Source organism: Biomphalaria glabrata, chromosome 4, assembly GCF_947242115.1.
Source record: "Biomphalaria glabrata chromosome 4, xgBioGlab47.1, whole genome shotgun sequence".
Taxonomy (NCBI): Eukaryota; Metazoa; Mollusca; class Gastropoda; family Planorbidae; genus Biomphalaria; species Biomphalaria glabrata.
In genome coordinates this window covers 44,818,262-44,840,396 of record NC_074714.1, presented here as the reverse complement: position 1 = coordinate 44,840,396, position 22,135 = coordinate 44,818,262, and the positions used below count along the sequence as shown (strand labels likewise).

The 22,135-nt window shown below is 38.2% G+C and overlaps 1 protein-coding gene across 1 annotated transcript in view; it reads left to right on the top strand.

Annotated features, from left to right (window-relative positions):
* Nucleotides 1-22,135, top strand: part of LOC106068234 (metabotropic glutamate receptor 8-like) — a 203,220-nt gene that overhangs the window by 122,797 nt on the left and 58,288 nt on the right. The window contains exon 3 of the mRNA XM_056027372.1: nt 11,996-12,212. Coding sequence (XP_055883347.1) covers nt 11,996-12,212 — 217 coding nt within the window. The remainder of the gene's footprint in view (nt 1-11,995; nt 12,213-22,135) is intronic.

Below are 22,135 nucleotides of genomic sequence, written 5' to 3'. Positions count from 1 at the left end.
GGGTAAAAGACTCATCAAATAAAGTACTGTAAATGCTTGTTTCAGGTCTTTTCTTTTTATAGCCTCTATCAGGTTTGATCCAAACTACCCGTATTTGTGCATACTTTTTATTCTATCAGGTACACTTAAATTTACAGCCTAATAATGTTAGTTCAATTAAAAATGAGAACTGAAAAGTGCTAAAGATATATAAAGAAAAAGGTACTTCAGGCCCAATTTACTAATTCTAGTTTTAAACCAAAGAAACGAAACGCATAAGCGCAACAAAGCCCATTGTATAGATTTATTATTGTTAGTCTACACCAGTAGTCTTCAACCTTTTTTGGCCTACCGCCCCCTTTTCGTATTTTTTCTTTAAAAAAATCAGCCAGCGCCCCCCTCTAAGAAAAACACTTATAAAGAAGCGTGAGAAGGCACATTTGAATAAAATATTTTTTATTAATTTTTATGCTGTCAATAAAACTTATCCCGCATGGGAGACGACCGCATGCCAAAGGCGATCTTCTTTGGCAGGCTTAGAGTAGGACGGAGTTACAGAGGTGCCCCCCGTAAACGCTATAAAGATGCCCTTACTGGCATAGTGAAAAGTAACTGGAAGCATTCTCTGGTAGCCGATGGTCTCTGAGAGAGACAGTTGGAGAGCTCTCACAAAAGCAGCGTAACAAACATTTGAGACTCAAAGAAAATACATTATTGAAGACAGGAGCAGAAGACGGAAAGAAAATTTAAATAGACCGCCAGCAGACAACGGCTTTGTCTGCATAAAATTCTGGAAAATATGCAGGTCGAAACTAGGTTTGCGTAGTTATGTGAAACACTGCACTCAGCCGTATTCTTCGGAATCGAAGGCAATACCAATATAATCATTATACAAAAATTGTCAATTAATTTGTTGTGATTACACTCAAAAATTAATCTGATTGTTATGACTTTCTTTCAAATCCTAAGAATAGTCCCCTTTTAAATTTTGGAATATTAGGGCCTACAGTTTTCAGGTGTAATTGTAAAGTACATTTCTTTCCTTGCAGTCGAAGGTTGGTTTCATTTATTTGCGTTAGATTCCTACCATGAAGAAACATTTTTTAGCCAGCTTTAAGTCACCGCCAACAGTTGAACAAAACGAGCAATAACAAACCCCTTTCGAAATCCAGCGAACTTCAGTTTACAACAAGAGTCTAACATCTTTTTCATTATTTGTTTCATAAAGCTGTTGAAGGATGAGATTATTTTCTGCATGGGTTTCTATTTTATCTACAATTTTTATAATTAGATTCAAATAGAAATGAAATTGCGGGCTAAACTTTTCTTAAGATGTTGCCTGTGTATCATAACTCATAAGGTGAATAGTGAATAGTTATGTTCTATATTTCTATATTACTTTTGAAGCCATTGTCCAACCATTGATGGTTCTCTATATGTCTTTAAAAGCTACATAACAAGACAATTTTGAAATAAAATTTCAATACTAACAGAAAAAATGTCTTTTTTTGTAACATATGTTAAAAAAAATAATTTTAGTTTTAATCACTTTTCAAACAATATCATAAGACTTTAAAAAAAGCTATGCATTTTTCTAAGAAGCCATTAAAACATATCATGCTTTGCCGTTTTTTTTAAATACATATATTGTTTAATTGTAGATTTTTATAATTGTTCATGAACATTCTAAAGTTATTTTTGGACATTCCTATGTTCGTGAAGCCGACTTGGTTTCATATAACCTCATCTGAAAATGCCGTCATTCAAAGTAGATCATTGGAATACTTTTTATCTAGTGGCAATTCACTTAAGCTCTTAACACTATGACATTACATACCAGCGAGTTGTCGTAACAACACTTTTTCAATGTTTTTTGTTTAAAAAAAAGGTAAAAAAATTCTATTTGAATGTTAGCTTTAAAGTTTTTTCCAATTAACGTTTACATATCAATATATTAACATATGTAGATAAAATAAACTATAATCTAAAACACGTATTACCTACTTTGTTTATCAAATCATAAACGTTTACGCGCGCAATATCTAAGGACACCAGATACCCTACAATTACAGCAAAAGAGTAAGAAATTAAAAATAGAAAATGGGATTCCCGAACTCAACTTCTAGCGTTGTTTCTGTTCTTAAATTAGAAGCCAGCTAACTAGAACTTGTCTCTATGTAGTTTACCAGCTTTAATGTTGAAGGATATTTTAACATTTCTTTTGTTCAGTGCACCTTAAGTTTTTTCTTTCCCCCTTTATGTCCAGCGCCCCCCTACCGCCCCCTATTGTGCCCAGCGCCCCCCTACCGCCCCTTTGGCTCCCAGCGCCCCCCAAAATCTCGAAAACGCCCCCAAGGGGGCGATATCGCCCCCGTTGAAGACCACTGGTCTACACCCATTACAAATTAAATTACTGATTGATACAATTACTTAGTCTGTCAAATATCTTATGTCCAATGTCGGGATTTAAAATAAATGTAGTACTCAGTGCTACACTCTGGCAGACGCTGACCCCAAACTGTATCGACACTTGCCGTTACTTTAATTGTGATGCGTGGGCCACAGTTAATGCCCAGGCATTCATCTCATCATCTACAGTCGCCTCGCGACTAAAGGAGGCCAAATATTACCTCAACGTAAGGTTGTCATTGCCGGAAGTGGTAATGGATACAAACACTCCGCTACCTATAAAATGCTTCCTATGACATGCGTATCAAATAGACTTTGATTTCACATTGTTGGTGAAAATGAAATAAAAACAAAAGTAGAAACAATAAAGAAATTTCCAAATGTTTGTTTTGGTTTCTCGTCACTTTTACAGACTGTCAGCAGTCATACCTAATACTTTTGTTAGTTTTTATTAAAAATGTTAATTTTAAAATGTTCGAGTGAATAATATTGATATACGTAATAACAATCATAATAATTTATAATAATAATTATAATTACAATAGAAAGTATCATTATTACTATTATAATTTATATATTGCTATTAACAAACATAATCTTTTGTAGTTATCTGGCACTAACACTAGCAAAAGACAACTTCATACGTTAGAAACAATAGAGAATTTCTAGGTAACTATGGTTATTTATTCCTAGCAACTTTCAAAATATACCAATAAAACTAGATATAGATGTAGAACATGCAAAAAAAACTTATTCAGAATCATATCTCTCAATACTGAAAGATTTATCTCCCTTTTCCCATATCAAATACAATAATTAATTAAATTAATTGGTTAATTTAGTGATACATTCATGTTTTGTTAGGGGCTAAGAATAATTTTGCGAAATTTCAACTAGCTCCGAGAATAGGAAGTGGGAGAACTAACGTGTATAAAAATGTGCATCAGACAGAGTTGATAAAAGCTTTATAAAGATGCATTTTTTCGACCTTCCAATTTTACCAAGACAAGAGAAGACATTCTCCCATTGGCCTAAGAACAATTAGAGCTGAAGAATTGTGTTTTTATTGTTGGTACGTTTTTCGACTGACAATGTTTCGCAATCGTGACGTAATATAAGCTATGTCTAATAGTGCTACACTCTATTCAATTAATATTAAACAATTATAGGTATATAAATGCGTCATTCCCTCCCTCTCTCTAAAATATATTTTATATTTATGTTTAAAAATAAGTTCGTGACGTCATCTCTAATTCTAAATATAGAATCTATATTTTGTACGTCTGTCGGGATATCGAACGAGGCCGTGCGTATTTTCAGCACTCGAGTGTCGGCTCGATCGTCGTCTAAGAGTGTCGCCCCAATCTCTGGGAACTGGTTCTACCGACACGTGATCAATGGGTCGACGAGTTTCACCGTAGTGTTCGCTCCTTAAAGAAGGCCTAATACCGGCTTGTCCGTTACTGAAGAGACATTTTCTGTGGGTGTGTTTTGGCGCCCGTGAGTCTAATTACGATGATAGGGTATCTTTTTACCGACACCCTTGTTCCATTCCGCCCATGGAAGTGAGAGGGGGCCGGGGAGCTACAACGTGTGAGGTTGTTTTTTTTTTAACGCTAACCACTAATCCTGTCATATCGATTCATCCGAACCTTTAAGCAGTGACGTCGCAGGGTGGGGGTGAGAGGGGTGCGGACAGCGCCGTTCGACAACCATTAGGAGGGGACACCAAGGTGAAAATTTTTTTTAGGGGGACATTTAGGAATTGGCTAATCTCATTGGGTTTCACCAAACCTAGTGACGCTTCTGCCCTGAAGCACCTTTTTTATTTTTACTGTTGTGTAATAGCCTACAATAATAAATTGAAGGATTATCTGCCCCCTTTTCAGCCTTCGGCTCCTTAATATCAAAGTCGACATTTAATGAAAATCTAAATCTCTGTTACTGTTACAAGATATGTTCTTGATGGTAGGAACTCTAGACAGTCGGTAGAAAGCACTCATAAGATAAGTTGACTACAATGTACATGGTGGTTTTATTTTGTTGTGGTGGCCAAACCTTTTTCGTCATGGGGACCAAATACATTTCTGATACATGGGTTAGTGGCTACTTCTCCATTTCTGTGGCTTCATTAGGTAAAGTGGGCAGATGTTTCGAAGGACCAGAAATTACCCACGAGCCGTAGTTTGGGCATTTATGCAAATTATTGGGAAGGATAACCACCGAGTATTTCTTGCAGACAAATAACATCAAGTCATCATAAGAGATATCCAACATCGTCTTGATGTCAATAGAGATAGCCCTACATCATCTCGATATTATAAGAAATATCCCAACATCATCTAGATGCCATCAGAGAGAACCCAGCACCAGCTCGATGTCATCAGAGACTCAACATCATCTTGATGTCATCAAAGATAGTCCAACACCAGCTCGATGTCATCAAAGATAGCCCAACACCAGCTCGATGTCATCAAAGATAGCCCAACACCAGCTCGATGTCATCAAAGATAACCCAACACCAGCTTGATGTCATCAAAGATAACCTAACACCAGCTCGATGTCATCAAAGATAGCCGAACACCATCTCGATGTTATCAGAGAGAGCCCAACTACACCTTTATGTCAGCAAGAGTCTCCCTCCGTCCTAAATGACAACAAAATGAAACAAATCGACTTGAGCAGTGCACTGCAGCAAATTGAAGGTTTCTGAAATACTTCTGAGAAAACAACAACAACAACAACAAAAACATCTTTTTTTAATCTATCAAAAACTTCCCAGAGGGCTTGAAGTTGTCTTCTCAAACAGACCATCATGTCTTGTGGTGCCATTATTCTCTCTCTCTCTCTCTCTCTCTCTCTCCCTCGCCCAACTCATTCCAGAGGAAAATTAACTATTTTGACGTAAAATCATTAGCCCCCCCCTTACAATGTCAGTTCCCCCCTCCACTCCTCTTTTTACAATGCCATCGGTTAGGCTATCCAGGAAAACTGGCCTTGGGTCAACAATAAAGACACGAGTGAGAAGTCAAATGCCGGCCAACTATGTTGACAAAAAAGAACGATGCAGGAAGTTGGCCTGAGGGAAGGGGGAACAATGAGGCAGCTGGGGAAGACGTGGTGCTGGGTTGTGCAAGGATCAGCAAGGTCTCTTGTCAATTTCAAATCAAATCATGACACAGACGTTCAAACTTTTTCTGCTTTTTGTTTGTTCTTGAAGAAAAAAAAACAACTTAAAAGACATCACTGCTACTCAAGGACACATTTGTTCTTTAAATCTTTATATTGAATGTTCTGCTGAAGGCTGGTGTGGACAGTATAGAAGAAGTACTTACCATTCTTCGGAATCGAATGCTTTGCAAATATTGTTGTTATTCTCAGACGACATCAAACGTTGGAGTCTTATCTTATCTTTTAAAATACAAACGTTACTTTAAAAAAAGATGATGATTACGTCCTAAGTGTCATGCACCTAGTCATGCATGTTAAAGAATGACTTAAATCTTGCCCAGTCACTGGTTTTCCTGGCTAGCTCAGGCAACCCATTCCATGCTCTAATAGCACTAGGGAGGAAGGAACATTTGTACTAATTTGTCCTAGAGTAGAAGAAGACGAACAAATTAAGTCTAGTGTTCACATCACATCCTGGCGCGTGGCGAGATAACGGGGTTCACGGACGAGGAGACAGGCTAGAAAAAATATGAAAATAACAGGTAAAAATAACAGGTACAAGTAACAGGTACAAATAACAGGTACAAATAATGTAGTGTCGCACTTCCTTCACTATACTAAATGTCAACATTGATTTGAATATGTGACATTTGGTATCGATACATCGGCGCTTTGTATTTTCATGGACATTTCTTTTGTCCCTCAAAGGTTAAGGATAATGTTCGGTAAGGATGTCCTTGACGCGACCTTCCAGCTCTAAAAAGTATTTACATAACAATGAGAGCATACGTGATGTACATCATATCTTTGGGAATTCCTACTTCCTAGATCATCTGGACTAAATGCAATCCACTGGCAATCACAACCTGTAACTAGACAACTACAAGAAGTGCTTATGGCTTTGTCTTCCTTTTTCTACCTTCTTTTTTAAAATCTCGGACACATAAAACTAGTTCCATATCATAACTTCATGACAAGTCTTATATCCTGGATAGAAAGAATCGTCATAGTACAATATCTTAGATATCATTCACGTACCACTATGTATTGTTTACAAAACGATTTCCAGTTACTGAAGAACTCGTTGAGTTAATCATTTAATTGGTTATCAATCACATGAATGAATCCCCCAGATATTGATATAAAATAATCGTTAATAAAACAATGAAGATTCTATCAACAGCTACTTACTACAATGAAGATTCTATCCACAGCTACTTACTACTGATACCTATACAGGTGGCTGCCTGGTCGTGCGGTTTGCTCGCTGGACTGTCGTTCGGATTTATCGACGGTCGAGGGTTCAAACCCTGCCCGCTCCCATCCCCCGTCGTCCTGCATAGGACTTTTAGGTTTGGACTAGGAAGTAAACTATCTTCAACTCTGAAGGAACATCCGAATTATGTAAAACATTTTTTACAATGAAGATTCTGTCCATAGCTTCTTACTACCGACACACATACAATGAAGATTATATCCACAGCTACTTACTATCGACACACATACAATGAATTCATATCCACAGCTACTTACTACCGACACACATACAATGAAGATTCTATACAGATCTACGTACTTATATTTTATCTAAAGAATGCCCCAATTCTAAAGAGACACGTCTGGTACTAGCTAGTCCATTTGTTTGTTTGGGTTGATCCAAGGTCTCAGCACTCATTGTGTGCCATAGATATCTGTCTGCTTTGTTTCACGTTAGCCAATGATGTGATAGGAATAACACCTTCCTTAGAATGCGTGCCAGTAATTCCAGTCAGCAGGTCTACATCCCACTGACTGATGACCAAACTAACTAACAAAAGCTGAAAAACAAACAAACAAACAAACAAATAAACAAACAAAACGAAACAAACAAACAAACAAACGAACAAAACGAAACAAACAAAGGAGGATTAAGTCCAAAGCGTCACAACAACTCATTCACCAATCATTGCTTCAGTGTCTAGACTATTTTACTTCCCAGTGTGAGATGAGCTTCACTTTAGGGTCAGTCTGACCTGACTAAAATATACTGGAATGGACTAATAGCAAGGTTCAGTCACAGACTTGGACTGGAGTTTATTTGCTGGTCTTCGGTGATGTTCTAAGTCTTTAATGTGAAAGATGTCAAGCTTTTCCTTATTTATTATCACTCTCTGACTGGAGACAAAGAAAAGAAATCCGAAATTTTAATTCTAACGATACTCCCTCAGCCTATCGCTATTGGGAAATATCCAATTTATGTGTTGCTTTGTACTGTAGTCTTACAAGGAAGTCTAGATATTGATTAAAAATATTATATTTAATCCTATTTTTTATATAAATATAATCGCAGCTATTATTTGTAATCTGACCCTTGCCTTGTACAACTAATGGTCATTAAGACATTGTCTTTGTCTTTTGGGAAATGTCCCGAAGGTAACGTTTTAACAAACACTTGATTTATATTCTATTATTTCTTGACATTGCCGGCCGTTCAATTTATAGGATTGGGAAATCAACCCCAAGAGCAATAAATTAATTACTCTGACAGTTTTATAGAGAGATGTCATTTTTTATTATCTACTCTTTTGTAAGTTCAATGAATGGGGTTGAGGTATGCACTCCTGATTGTCTTCATGATAGTCCTGAGTTCGCACCTAATCTCCGTCATCATGAGCAGGAGGTTTAGTTATTAGTATTGCAAGAGGTTTAGTTATTAGTATTGCAGGAGGTTTAGTTATTAGTATTGCAGGAGGTTTAGTTATTAGTATTGCAAGAGGTCTGGTTATTACTATTGCAGGAGGCTTAGTTATTAGTACTGCAAGAGGTTTAGTTATTTAGTATTGCAAGAGGTTTAGTTATTAGTATTGCAGAGAATTTGAAAGTATTTTTTTTCTAATCTTTCAAAATGTGTTATGATTTTAACTAATTACAGATCACAATTAATGATAATGACTTACATAAATTAGTTAAATAATTAATGATTGTTTATTTTAAAAGATCTTAACTAACTGGAGCGCGGTGGATGTTAGGTAAATCGCATAGCTTCCGGTTTTGAATCATGGTAAAGGCATGGATTTTTTATTTTGGGATCTTTGGCACCTCTGAGCGACACATGCAACGTCACAACCTGTGGGCAGTTTAGACCAATAGCGTGTTGCCACGTCACAGGACTTCTATAACGAATGGCCTAGCTCTGAGTCAACAAAGCTCTAATGGGTACCTGACATTAATTGGGAAAAAAGTAAAGGCGGTTGGTCGTTGTGCTGGTCACATGACACCCTCGTTAACCACAGTAACAGATGTCGTTTTCACCGTCTGCCATATAGATCGTAGTGTCTGAAAGGGGAACCTGACATTTTTTTTACAATGCATCCTGCCATTTTAAAATTAGCTAATGCATTACTCTGCTCTCTGTAATCAAAGACGCAGCTTTAATGATACCAGTCTACCAACGACTCAATTCCAATCAGTCCACAAATATCTATATCTTTACGCTAGCGTGTTTCTCTAGATTAGCACAGAAGGCAGTGCTTTCTGAGGCTGAAATTATCTCTAAAGATGGTTAATGACGAAACTCCGGGTCGCGTGTCTATCGTGGCGAACAGATTCTATTTTTTACAAAGCTTATATCAACTCACTCTGTCTTATTGTATGTCTGTCTTTCTGTCTGTCTGTCTGTCTATCTGTCTGTCTGGTAAAAAGTCTGAACATATTTTTCTCCCATTTCTCATTCTCGGATCAAGTTGAAACTGCACAATAAGTCATTGAGTCTAACAAGACATGAATCAATAAAAAAAAAATAAAACAATTAGTTAATCAATTGTTGTTGATTAATTATTTTGTTTGATATCAAAATAAGGGAAATAACTGCTAATGAGAAATGTAGATGTATATATGAATTAAATCCTTATATCGTTTTGAAACGTTTTTTTCTCCCACTTCCCATTTTTGGGTCAAGTTGAAATTTTGCATAATTATTTATAATCGATAACAATATGCAAATCAATCCAAATATTGACCCATTAATTACCCAATTAGTACTAATAAATTAAATTTTGTTTTATATAGAAGAAATGGAGTTAAACCTTGCCATTTCAGATAAATGGCAGTAATTAGCCGTTAGGGTTAGATAAGCTTTATTTTTTTTTAAATATTTTTTTTCTATAGCTTGTTTCTTTATGACTCTTGCGAACCATATTCTTTTGAACTCTGTTGAAACGTGAACCAAATAATATCCACAGTTACTTCCTGTTCATTCATGCAACTAGTACAGATCGCACTATGTAGAAACAGGTGACGTCGAAGAAAACTGCAGACAGTGAAACAGCATTGGATCAGCTCTGGAAGAAATTCGTGGCAAAAGAAAATACAAAGGGCTGGCTCCTCTACCGCCAAAGCATATACCACCCTAACCTGAGTTACATGTGATCCGGAATGTCTATCCAGAATAAAAGTCACAAAAGAGTTCTTGCCATAATGAACCCTAGACGTTGGACGACTCAAGGAGGCCAACTACAAACAGAGATTGACTACAAAATACTTTTAAGGAAAAGAAATGTATTTAAACGAGTCGAACCTGGTCGTTGAATTAAGTGTGTTTTATTAAATCTAGGCCTATACCTGGCGACTTTGACAGCAATGGTAGGCCTACTGGGATGGCTAACGAAAAAAATCTAGTATGACATTTGTAAACATAATATTTATGTGTGTGTGTTTGTGTGTGTGTGTGCGTGCTGGTGAGAGAAAGAGAGAGAGAGAGAGAAGAGAGAGGGGGAATAGAGAAAAAGACAGAGCGAGGTGTGTGCTGTTGACAGAATAAGAGAAAAAGAGAGAGAAACAGGGAAAAGAGAGAGAGAGAAGAGAGGGAAAGGGAGAAGGGATGAAGCATAGAAAGGAGAGGGGGGGGGAAGAGAGAGAGAAAGAGGGAAAGGAGACAGACAGACAGAAAACAAAACGAAAGAAAGAGAGAGAGAGAACTTGGGATATAAGAAAAAAGTTGTTGATTCGAATATCTCTCTCTCTCTTTTCATATTTATAAGAAAAGATTTAAATAGAAAATCGGATTAGAGCCGCACATTATTTCAAGATATTCCTAGATCTAAATACATACTCCCTGAACAATCTGACAAGCTACGCATTGGCGTAACCCAAAATTATCTTAGAAAGATCAATCGTCATCGCGATGTAAAATATTAATACTTCCACCCCCAGCCTTTCCATCATATTGTGGTCACCTCTGATTACAGGATTCGAACACGCAACCTTTGTGTACATCTGACCCTCTTTAAATGAATGCCGCCTTGTGTAGAGAAGAACTAAAACCTCTCCTAGCCTCTAACCTCTGCCCTAATCCTCCTTAATCCCATCAATTCACAGGACATGCACATGCAACTAAGTCTGATAACTCTCGTCTTCTCGCCGATGCAAGGGGCTAGCACTAGCATAATGAATGATGGATTATGGCTCGGCGTTCGCTCCCCTTAGCTTGGTTTAGTTCCGGCTTTCTGCTTGTTGTAAAAATTATATTAAGTCTCTGGTCTGGATTACAAAGGCGCCTTGTCCCTGTCAAAATGTACACAAGTTTTGTAAATCAAATGATCCTAGAAATACTTATTCAAATTATGAGCAATTGTATAAATGATTTAAGCGCATTCACTTTACATCAGATATAGATGGCTGCCTGGTCGTGCGGGTATGCACGCTGGACTGTCGTTTGGACTTATCGATGTCCCGGGTTCAAACCCTGCCCGCTGCCATCCCCCGTCCTCCTGCGGGAGGTTTGGACTATGAAGTCAATTATTTTTAACTCTGAAGGAACATTCAAAACATGTAACACACATCGTATTCCTGGGCAGTTTTATTAGAAATTTTATATGATTTGTCATGTGGTTTAATTTTTTTTTTGCTATACATTTATTATCGAAAATTGAAGTTGAGCTAAAATGGCTCACAAAAACCCAAGAGAGCTATAAATTTTGCATAACCGAAATTCAGATATTTATGAAAGTATATTATGGCGTATGGATTGCTATCTTTCATGGAGAAATGCTAAAAATCCGAGATATTTGTTTAAATTGTTTTATTTCAACATTTCGACATTGGTTTTAGTAGTAATATTATTTTTTATTGTGTCGTAATACTTGATGTATTAGGTGTATTTATTTAGACCTTGCGATCTATAGGGCATGTGATGTAAATGTCATCTGTTTCTGTTTCTGTGACCCATGGTTAAAGAGTTTGTCATGTGGCCAACACAACGTCCAAACGTCTTTACTTTTCCCCAACTAATCTCAGGTACCCAATAGATCTGGGTGGACTCAAAGGCGCCCTAAAGATCTGGAAATTAAAAAAAATTCAGTCTTTACCAAGATTCGAACCCAGGACCCCCGGTTCGGAGATTTGAGTTTAAAACAACCACTCGAATTGAACATTCCTTTTTTAAAATTTTACTTTTCAGATTCCTCAAATTAGCTACGCCTCTACCAGCGCCGACCTCAGCGACAAGACTAGATTTGAGTACTTTTCAAGGGTGGTCCCACCGGATAACTATCAGGCTCAAGCCATGGCGGACACCGCCCGTGCCTTAGGCTGGACCTATGTCAACACGCTGGCCGACTCGGGGACGTATGGTGAGAAAGGAATTCAAGCCTTCGTGGAAGCCACCAAGAACTCAGGTAGGAGATTATGGTTCAGTGCATGTTTTTAAAGCACTATGCCAAGAATATGTGGTTTACTAAGACTCTTAGTAATGCTTATAGAATCTGCCATATTACTATTGGTGTAGATGTGTATAATTTCATATAAAAAATGTCCATCATAGAATATATAATCACGTAAATTATTTCAGGCTTACACCTAAAAAAAAGATTAATTGAAATAATATATATATACAGTGTAATTAGAAGAAAAACATGAATATAGAGACTCAAATTTTCTATTGCCCTTTTTGTACTCTCGATGTAAGAATGTATCTACAAATACCCAGATTCTGTGCGATGTGTAGACTTTGTTTATATTTAGCTTCCTTGGAAGTTTTGAAGCTATTTTTAGCTCTCCCCAAAGTTTTCAATGTTCTGTAAAATTGTCTATAAAAAAACAAACCCGTACATTGTTATTAGCGTCCATCGATGTGTTTAATTGCTTCCCTTTATCCAATGTTATTGTGTGGGGGAAGGGAGACAAGTTGAAAATGAAAGTAGAAAGCAATTCAACCAATGAAATATTCTAAAAATGTTTACCTCGGGGATGTTCAAACACTTGTACGAAAAAAGAATAAAAGGCTAAAATGTACGATGGAAGATTAACACCCATTCAAAGCTCCGCCCCTGATGTTATCAATTTAAATAATTGTATTACTTATTCATTAACAAGGTTATGTTCATTCAGAGTTGAAGATGATTTACTCCTACGGAGTGACATGGGGTAGCAGCTAGTAGGGAATGAACCCGGGACCTTCCATAAGCCCGAACGACAGTCCAGCGCGGATTCCACGTTACCAGACAGCCATACACGACGCTATATAGCAACAATGAAGCCAGCTATGATCGACATTTAACCCTAACCCTAACCCTATGAAACAAACTAGTTAAGTGTAATAAGCATTATTATGTTTCTCACCCCACAATTGCAGATATTAAAGAATGCATTTAAATGTGCTGTGCGATAAAAACATCAATTAACACGAACATATACACAAACACACTCAAACGCACACACTTTTAAACGAACTGAATATTTAGGAACAGTAGTGGAATAAAAGCCTTATTTCCGTTATTTATCCTATTACTGCTTCTTTTTTTTTCATTTATTGTTTCTTTTTGCCTCGTATTGCCTCACTTTGCCTCGTATTGCCTCATTTTCCTCATATTGCTTCTCGTTGCCTCGTATTACCTCACTTTGCCTCGTATTGCCTCTCTTTGCCTCGTATTGCCTCTCTTTGCCTCGTATTGCCTCTCTTTGCCTCGTATTGCCTCTCTTTGCCTCGTATTGCCTCTCTTTGCCTCGTATTGCCTCTCTTTGCCTCGTATTGCCTCTCTTTGTCTCGTATTGCCTCTCTTTGCATCGTATTGCCTCTCTTTGCCTCGTATTGCCTCTCTTTGCATCGTATTGCCTCTCGTTGCCTCGTATTGCCTCTCTTTGCATCGTATTGCCTCTCTTTGCCTCGTATTGCCTCTCTTTGCCTCGTATTGCCTCTCTTTGCATCGTATTGCCTTTTTGCCTCGTATTGCCTCTCAGAGCCGCGGAAGTTAAAATGTATCTAATTGTCTTAAAGTTACGGTTCGCGTATACTTCACTTGTTCTTATTGTATGGAAAAGATTTCACCCGGGCTTTGAACCCTTCTCCACTACAAAAAAAAAAAAACAACAAAGATAGCCGTCATGACGTAAGAGCTCTCTAGTGCCGAACGGTCAGCCAAGTGGACGTCGGAGAGTCAATGATAACAGATCTATATTTAGTACATGTCTCTTGATATGGTGTTGTCTTTGCCTTGATCTGTAAGTAAACAGAACTGTCTTAACCAGAATTCTCAGCCAGAGCAAGACGAAGGTCATTTACATTTTAGGACTTCTCTTAGTCCCGTATACCAGTCTGAACAGTCAGCGGAAGAACAGATTGAAAAGAGAAGTCTTACAAGTAAAGCAGATCTACCGGTCAGTACAGGACACATTAAGACAACAAAATGTTTGCATAATTATGCGTCCTAAAAAAATAGTGCAAATTCGATCCTAACAATATTAGAGATAATGGATACGCCTAAAGAGTTTCCTCGCGGAAGGCCCTTTCAAGACCTTGAATAAAGGAGGAATCATGACCCTTCTCACAAACTTAATGATGTGGTCAATTAATTTAGCACCAACTCAGATCTAAGAGAAGATGTAGGACATTGTCTCTCAACTTTGTGGTTTGTGACCCTGTCACCTTTCAGTTGAAAAAAAATGTATATGTGCTCGCCCCCTTCTCATGGTACCTGTGGGAAGTGCTGTAAGCAAGACATTTTGTCATGAACCTATTTTGTTCGCGCAAAGAGAACAGAACGATAAAACTAAATCGAACCATTCTGACACGAGAAAAACGGGTAGAATCGCATTGTTGGACGCATTAAAAAGTTTTCTTTAAAATAACGTTTTCAGTGTTGTGGATTACTTAGAAAATCTTACTCACTACAAAAACACGTCTTTTCACTCTGGCAATCTGGAGTCTTCTACCTAAGATCGCTGATGTCAATGGCGCTTATCTTGCATCATTCACACAGCATAGCCACCAAGCAATCTTCAACTTCTTCTCACCGTCACCATACACACACACACACACACACAATGATGCAAGAAGTAACATCATTAGTTTTTACAAGGCCTCAAGCAGCCATCACCCCTCATGATTTCATCCCGTCTTTGTACCATAAGGCAGGGCATTTTGTACTTTTTAGCGGCACCAGAAAGGGGAAAAGACGCTATTAGTTTTGTGTGGCCTGTCTGACCGTCCGTCCGTCCCGTTTAGATCTCAGAAACTAGAAGAGAAAATGAAAATCGGACATCATGATATTTTAGATCATTCTAAGTTCTGATGCAACGGCTACTTTTATTTTTTATGAAATCGAAAAATCTAATTTTTTAAATCAATTATGCAAGCAGTTTATTTTTTTTTATAAAAATACACCATTTTTTATAACTATTCACTATTACTAGTAACAAACACTGGAAGCTTTTTAGTAAGGGAGATTACCATTTACCATTTTTTAAACACCTTTATTAAATTATTTTATATTTTTGATTAAAAAATATTATTTTTTACAATTGTATCGCTAAGTTATGTAAATTCTGTCATACTAAATACTACACTTACAAAAAAAATTGTAACTTTTATTAAAAAGAGAAAAAAATCTATTTACTATGCAAATAATTTGGGTATAATTTAAAACAACAATTAATAAGTAGTTTTTCGAGTGACCTGCAGAGGGTACACATGCATGCATAGTTACGCATATACTGAAATCCCTTTTTCTTGAGGCTCTGAATAAGAGATTTATCCTTTACAAAACATTTAGATACTCATTATTGTGACAGGTGGGGAAATGTGACGTGTGTTTGGCTCGTTTAATGTCTAGGGGATGATTATTTTTAAAGCTATCACACCCCCACTTATCAGCATATGAATCGGGAGCAGACACGCAACGAGACAAAGCAATGAAAGATAGATACAAAAGTTAAAATAAAGAATATTTATTTACATAAATATACATATAAGAATAAAAAGGGGGAGGGTTTGCATCTATCTCTAGTATATTCTATGTTTAATCATCACTCTTGCACCTAATAAGAGAGTATGTCACTTTGTCCTCTGACTTAGCTGGTAATCCTGTTGATGTCGCAGCTGGCTGTGTCCTGGCTTGAGGTTCTGCAGCTGGAGGTGGCGCTCTAGCGGATAGAGGGACGCCGGTGATATAGTTCTTGTGGAGTCTCAATCCCAAGTTCTAGTATCGGTAGTGGGCACAGTAGGGCGGGTGGCCGGCTACCGTGGGCACAAGGTTACTGCGGGCAGAGCTGATCTGCCGTGGGCAGCGTAGTTGACAGGATATGTCCAGTGAGTTGCAGAGGGTTGGCGTAGCTATGACGTCTCGCACAGACCTGAGTCCATAGGGACGTCGCACCTAATAAGATGACAGGTGGGCTGTCAAATAGGCGGGCAATGCCGATAGCGCCAAGGGGTAGAGTTGAGTAGATCTCAGTAGGCAAGTGCAGCGCTGAATAGCACTAAGCACAACTGCAGGTAAATAGATCGTTGATCCAATAACTAGGCAATAGGTGATTCTTGATAGCAGCGCTGATTAGCACTAAGCACATAGATAGGCCAGTAGGCAAATAGGCAGTAGTTGAGTGGCGTCGAGTAGACACTGAACAGCAAATAGCAAATAAATAGGCAGATGCCTGAGGGAGGCTGCGGATAAATAAAGACAAGTTAGGACATGTCTCTCATGCATCTTATCGATGCCCTCGACTGAGGTGCATTCGTCAGATTGGTAAAATTGCTTTAGAGCACAAGGGGAGATGACAAATGGGATTTGGAGAATAGATGGCAGATAGTAGCAATATAGAAATGTACATAAAAGGGAAAGTAATAATATAAAAATGTACATAGCAGGGGAAATAATAATCTCAAATAACCAACACAGGTGGATAGAGAAAGGAAGGGGGGGGTTGAATTGGGCGGTGGTCAGCGACCCAGATGATTGTTTACATATGACCGTGGGTCGAGAACAATGGAGCGTGCTTGAATGTCCCTTCAAGCGGCGCAACTCTCATTAGAGTAAAATGAGTAAAGGGGAGATAATTCATATATCTTCTCTAAACGCAGTATCAGTGCGCTAGTAAAATTATCACGGTTGTCAGACGAGATAAAGAAAATAAAATAAGATGTACAAGTATATACATGGTTGCATCAACGATCAATTGAGCAACGTAGCATTAATAGATTAATGCAATACATAAATAAATACATAGGACATGTTTATGTTTTCTACTTACGCCAGTGAGAAATACACAATGCACTAATTAAATATAAATGAACTAAGCAAAATCCACATTATAAAATCCAATGGAAATATACAAAAGTAATTAAGATGGAACTTGTGATTAAGTTCGGCTTACCACCAGGTATTCCTCTAGGAGAAAGAATAAGTGATATAGTCCAGACTCGATAGCTCGGCTCGAATGAGAAAGAGAGGGTCTGACTTTATTTAATTTACTTTATATATGCCTGGGAAATGTGGGCGGACACAGGAAACGTCCTAGGCTAAGAATTAGCTTACACGTGGGTGAAGTCCGACAAGCGTCACACCTTGGAGTACCACGCGGTGTATTGACCCGTGTAATCTCTTAGATCAAAGAGAGACATGGGGGGAAGAGTGACCTGCATTCCACCCAAGGGGGGGGGTCAATCGCGGCGGACATCCGGGGATAAGACTAAAGAGAACGTGTCTATCTTTGCCCCGGTCAAGGGCAGATAAATGAAAGGACTGGCCTAATTTCCTCCAAGGTGGTGTCAACCGCGACCGTCCTTCAGACATTCGGCGGGCAAGATAAAAGAGATTGTGTGTTTACCTTTCCCCGATCAAGGGCAGATGAATGAAAGGACGCGCTTTAGCTATCTCCAATGTGGTCAACTAAGTCTAGCCTGGAGCGGAAAAGGTGGTGATGGTGGAGAATTCAGGGGTAGGGTGGGGAAATAATTAAAATAAAATAAATAAATAATGAAAAATAATAATTAATGCTGTGATAATTTAGAGTGACTCTGACAGCGAGTTTTTGACTTGTCACAATTATAAGACATTAGTTAGGCCAGGTTCACATCTAACTTCAAAATCACCTTCAGCTATCCCTTGGTCTGCTGGACCTTTAGGGCACCACACAGGATCTGTGAACCGTCCTTCTCCATTCTTCTCTGTCATTTACCTTTGATAGAATTTCATTAAGATATTCTTTCTGATAAAATTGAAACTTGTCCTTTTACCTGCCTGTGTGGACCACTTCTGATAGAATTTAATACTGATATTCTTAAGAAAATATTGAAAACTGCCGTTTTTACTGCCTGGGTGGACCATTTCGGGACCGATTTTGAGTTTGTGTTTCCACACAAACTGTCTTTGTAACCTTGTTTTTGTTTTTTTTTCATTTCTAGTTTCACTTTTTAAAACCCAACCAATCATTTGAAATCTGAAGGAGATATGGGAAATTTAGCACAAAACAAAATACAGGCGTATGAAGATTTTTTGGAGGGAAAAATAAGGACAAAACAACAACTAACAAGAATCAAAATTGTAGTTGATATCTGGGTTAATTGTTCATAAAACTCTATTTCTGGCTTTCATGGTGTCAGTCTATTTCCTTAGTTTGTGTTTTAAGAAATGGTTTCTGTGTATCCTTCTCTGCTGATTGGCCTCGCGCCTCATTAGACTCAGGGTCGTGAGAAGCATAGAAATTATTTCTTCATAAGAACTAACAAGTTGGGAATATAAATTCAATTCATTGGCTTTGGAGTCAATAAAAAAAAAAAAAAACAAATCAGAAGAATGAAAAGTTAGTGGTAGACTCTGATTAGTTCCACTTGCACTAGTTTTCTGATGCCATACACAACAGTTGTAGAAAGAAGGGTGAAAACGCATCGGCGCATGGTGATTATAGATGCCCAACCAATGACCGCAGTTGTGTATCAAAGATTGGTCTCTTTAGTCACGCAAGAAGTTGCAAAGGGGAATGGCTATTCTCTAAGACGTAAAATGCTAAAGAGATGAGTAAAAAAAAGTTTGCGGCACAATTATATAGTCGTCTGGTTATGGTGTTTCCCATTGGGACTGTACTATCTGGTTATGGTGTTTCCCATTGGGACTGTACTATCTGGTTATGGTGTTTCCCATTGGGACTGTACTATCTGGTTATGGTGTTTCCCATTGGGACTGTACTATCTGGTTATGGTGTTTCCCATTGGGACTGTACTATCTGGTTATGGTGTTTCCCATTGGGACTGTACTATCTGGTTATGGTGTTTCCCATTGGGACTGTACTATCTGGTTATGCGCGACTTTTTGTGGCATCCTAAAGTGTTAGCCAGCAAAACATTGTTGCACTTCGCAAATTCTTTTAGTCGCAGACCTCACTAATTAGTTGTGAGGTTACCATAACCCAAGACATCACAAAACGAAAATGGAGCTGAATAGGACACACCCTGCGAAAACCAGCTACCAATGTTGCAAGGCAGGCACTTGACTGGAACCCACAAGGAAAGTGGGCAGACCCAAGCAAACCTGGAAGAGGTCAGTCATCAGTGAAGCTGACGGTACTGGAATGACATGAGAGCAGATGAAGAAAGCTGCTCAGAACCGAGTTCGGTGGAGAGGTGTGGTTGCGGCCCTATGCTCCCCTGGGAGTGCACAGGATTAAGTCATGTAAGTCAGGTTACTATATCTTCCACATATGCCTTTCCAGGTTTGGTAGGAGTCACTTCCTACTTTGGAATTCCAGTCTCCTTGTACAAAAAGGATGTCCTTTTTTGAGGTCTTTATTGACCACTTCCTGTAATTGCCCAAGACACTGTTCTACTGCCTCATCATAGTAAACTGATGGAGCATTAGCTTGTTTGGTGGCGATGTTGAGAAGGCCTCTCGCCAAGTGGTGCCATTTTAACACCACCTCTTCGCGTGGTTTAGTCCGCTCGCTGATGGGATTTTACAGGGCGTAGGATTACAGAGATCAGTAAGGCCGTCCACACGAAGATGTCGGAACATTAAAGGTACTACCCATTTTAAGTGCCATTATGTCCTATGCGTTTTATATTAATCATCTATATGGACAAAAAAAAGAAGCTTACCTTGAGATGACTTTGGAAGCGACCACGCCCTTGATATGATAACCTTCAGGTTACATTTTTAAAAAGGGTTAAAAAACAACAACTGGATAAACTGAAAGACCTCAGATAGCCGCCATGTTTGGGTCACAAATAGGAGGACGCTCTATAGCCCGCAATATCCAATGAAGAGGATATTGACAATCAAATTAATAATCTAAATACAGCAGCCACTGATATAACACTGGAGGGAAACCCCGTCCTCCCAAAGAACCCTGGGTAACAGAAGATATATTCCTACTCTGCGAATGTCGCCTACATAATAAATACATACATACATACATACATACATACATACATACATACATACATACATACATACATACATACATACATACATACATACATTACATACATACATTACATACATACATTACATATATATATATATATAAAAGAAGCAGAAGTGACAACATTTTAAATGAAAAAAAAATGGTGAATTAAATACAACGAAATAAGGGACTGCCCTGACCAGCACACAAGTCACCGTCCCTACGATACGAAAATCCGATATAACAATTACATCTAGAATCCGGATTTCCATACCCCCACCCACCCCCATTCTTTCGCTAACATGCACCTGTTAAGGGTCACTTGCTCCGAGCAGCTCCACATACACCCAGCTACACCTATCTTCAACAACAATTTTTTAACACAACTTTCACAGACAGCCGTTAGGTATAAATAGTAAAAAGCACAAATTACACTACCGTAACCCAGACAGGTACCTTTGTACTCGATCTAAATAGATGGCAATGAGCAAAATAGCTTTCTTTAGCACCATCCCCGGTCTCTCTTTTTCTTCGAAATTCTTGCCCCAATCTCGATTCGCCAACTATCAGCTTGAATTATGTTCAATCGGAGAATTTACGCTCTTCTTCAAGACATACCGGAAATGAATTTTCTCAGACGTGACCTAATTATTTAAAATATCTCACAGATTTACCCTCATTGAAACAAATAAAAAGAAAACTCCACTCTAAGACATTATTTTCGGTTAAAGTCATGATTTCTGTGCAAACGACATTCTTGAATTCTCTTTGTAGATAAATTCAGATCTTCAGTCAAACACAGTGCACGATTGCTTAAGTTATACTAGCTATAGTACACACACACTTTCTTGGAAGGCCTTAAACATTCTCCATGAGTTTTTAATGAATAATATTGATTTTAAGATTAATATTTATTATTTCGGATGCGCGGTGGCTGAGTGTTAAAGAGCTTGGTTTCCAAACCGGAGGTCCCGGGTTCGAATCTGGGATTTTTACTTTCGGAATCCATAGGGCGCCTCTGAGTCTAACCAACTCTAATGGGTACCTGTAAAGTAAAGGCGGTTGGTCGTTGTGCTGGCTACATGACACCCTCGTTATCCATGGGCCACAGAAACAGATGATCTTTACATCATCTGCCCCATAGATCGCTTGGTTTGAAAGGGAAATTTTACTTTACTTTTATTTGTTATTTCACAATTTGAATGTCAGTTTAATTCTGTTAGTAAATTCATGATCGGGCTCTGATGCATAATATCTGGACTTATAAAGGGCCCAATATCTTAAAACGTCTATGTTCTTAGCAAGTCTAAATCTGACCCAGATACAACAATACTTGAGTTAGAGCAACACAGTTGTTTCCCTGTTAAAATATGAGATAAAATATTGAAGTCTATGGTACCCAACCTTGTGTTTGTTGTTGTTTTTTTTTTTTTGGGGGGGGGGGGGGGAGCGTCATAGAAATTTCCGACATGGACCGTATCAATGTCGCGTCCAGTGAGACCGATCTTTCCAGCTTTATTAGGGTCCGGATATGACCTTTGGGCTGCAGTTCGAAATTATCGGTTTAGGTTATTCTTTGAAAAAAAAAAACCTCAGAGAAATGTAATTTTGATGCATGTATTTTGTCTTGTCGATGTATTGAAAGTCCAGTGAAAGTAAGATGACTTGACATTCTTGGAGAGAGAAGTTGGCAAGCGCACATTTTTAGGGAGATAAATCGCTATAGATGTAGCATAGAAAAAGAGAAAGAGTTACGGCTCGTGAAATAATAGATCACTCTTATTCTTTTGCTCAATCTAAGTTTTGATTCAGCTTTAATCTGATTCGGTTTTTTACAATTCCATCTCGTGGGAGATGACCAATCAAAGACAATCATGAGACATTTTTTGTCCACTTTAATGGCATTGAAAAGTTTTTCTGGCCCTGT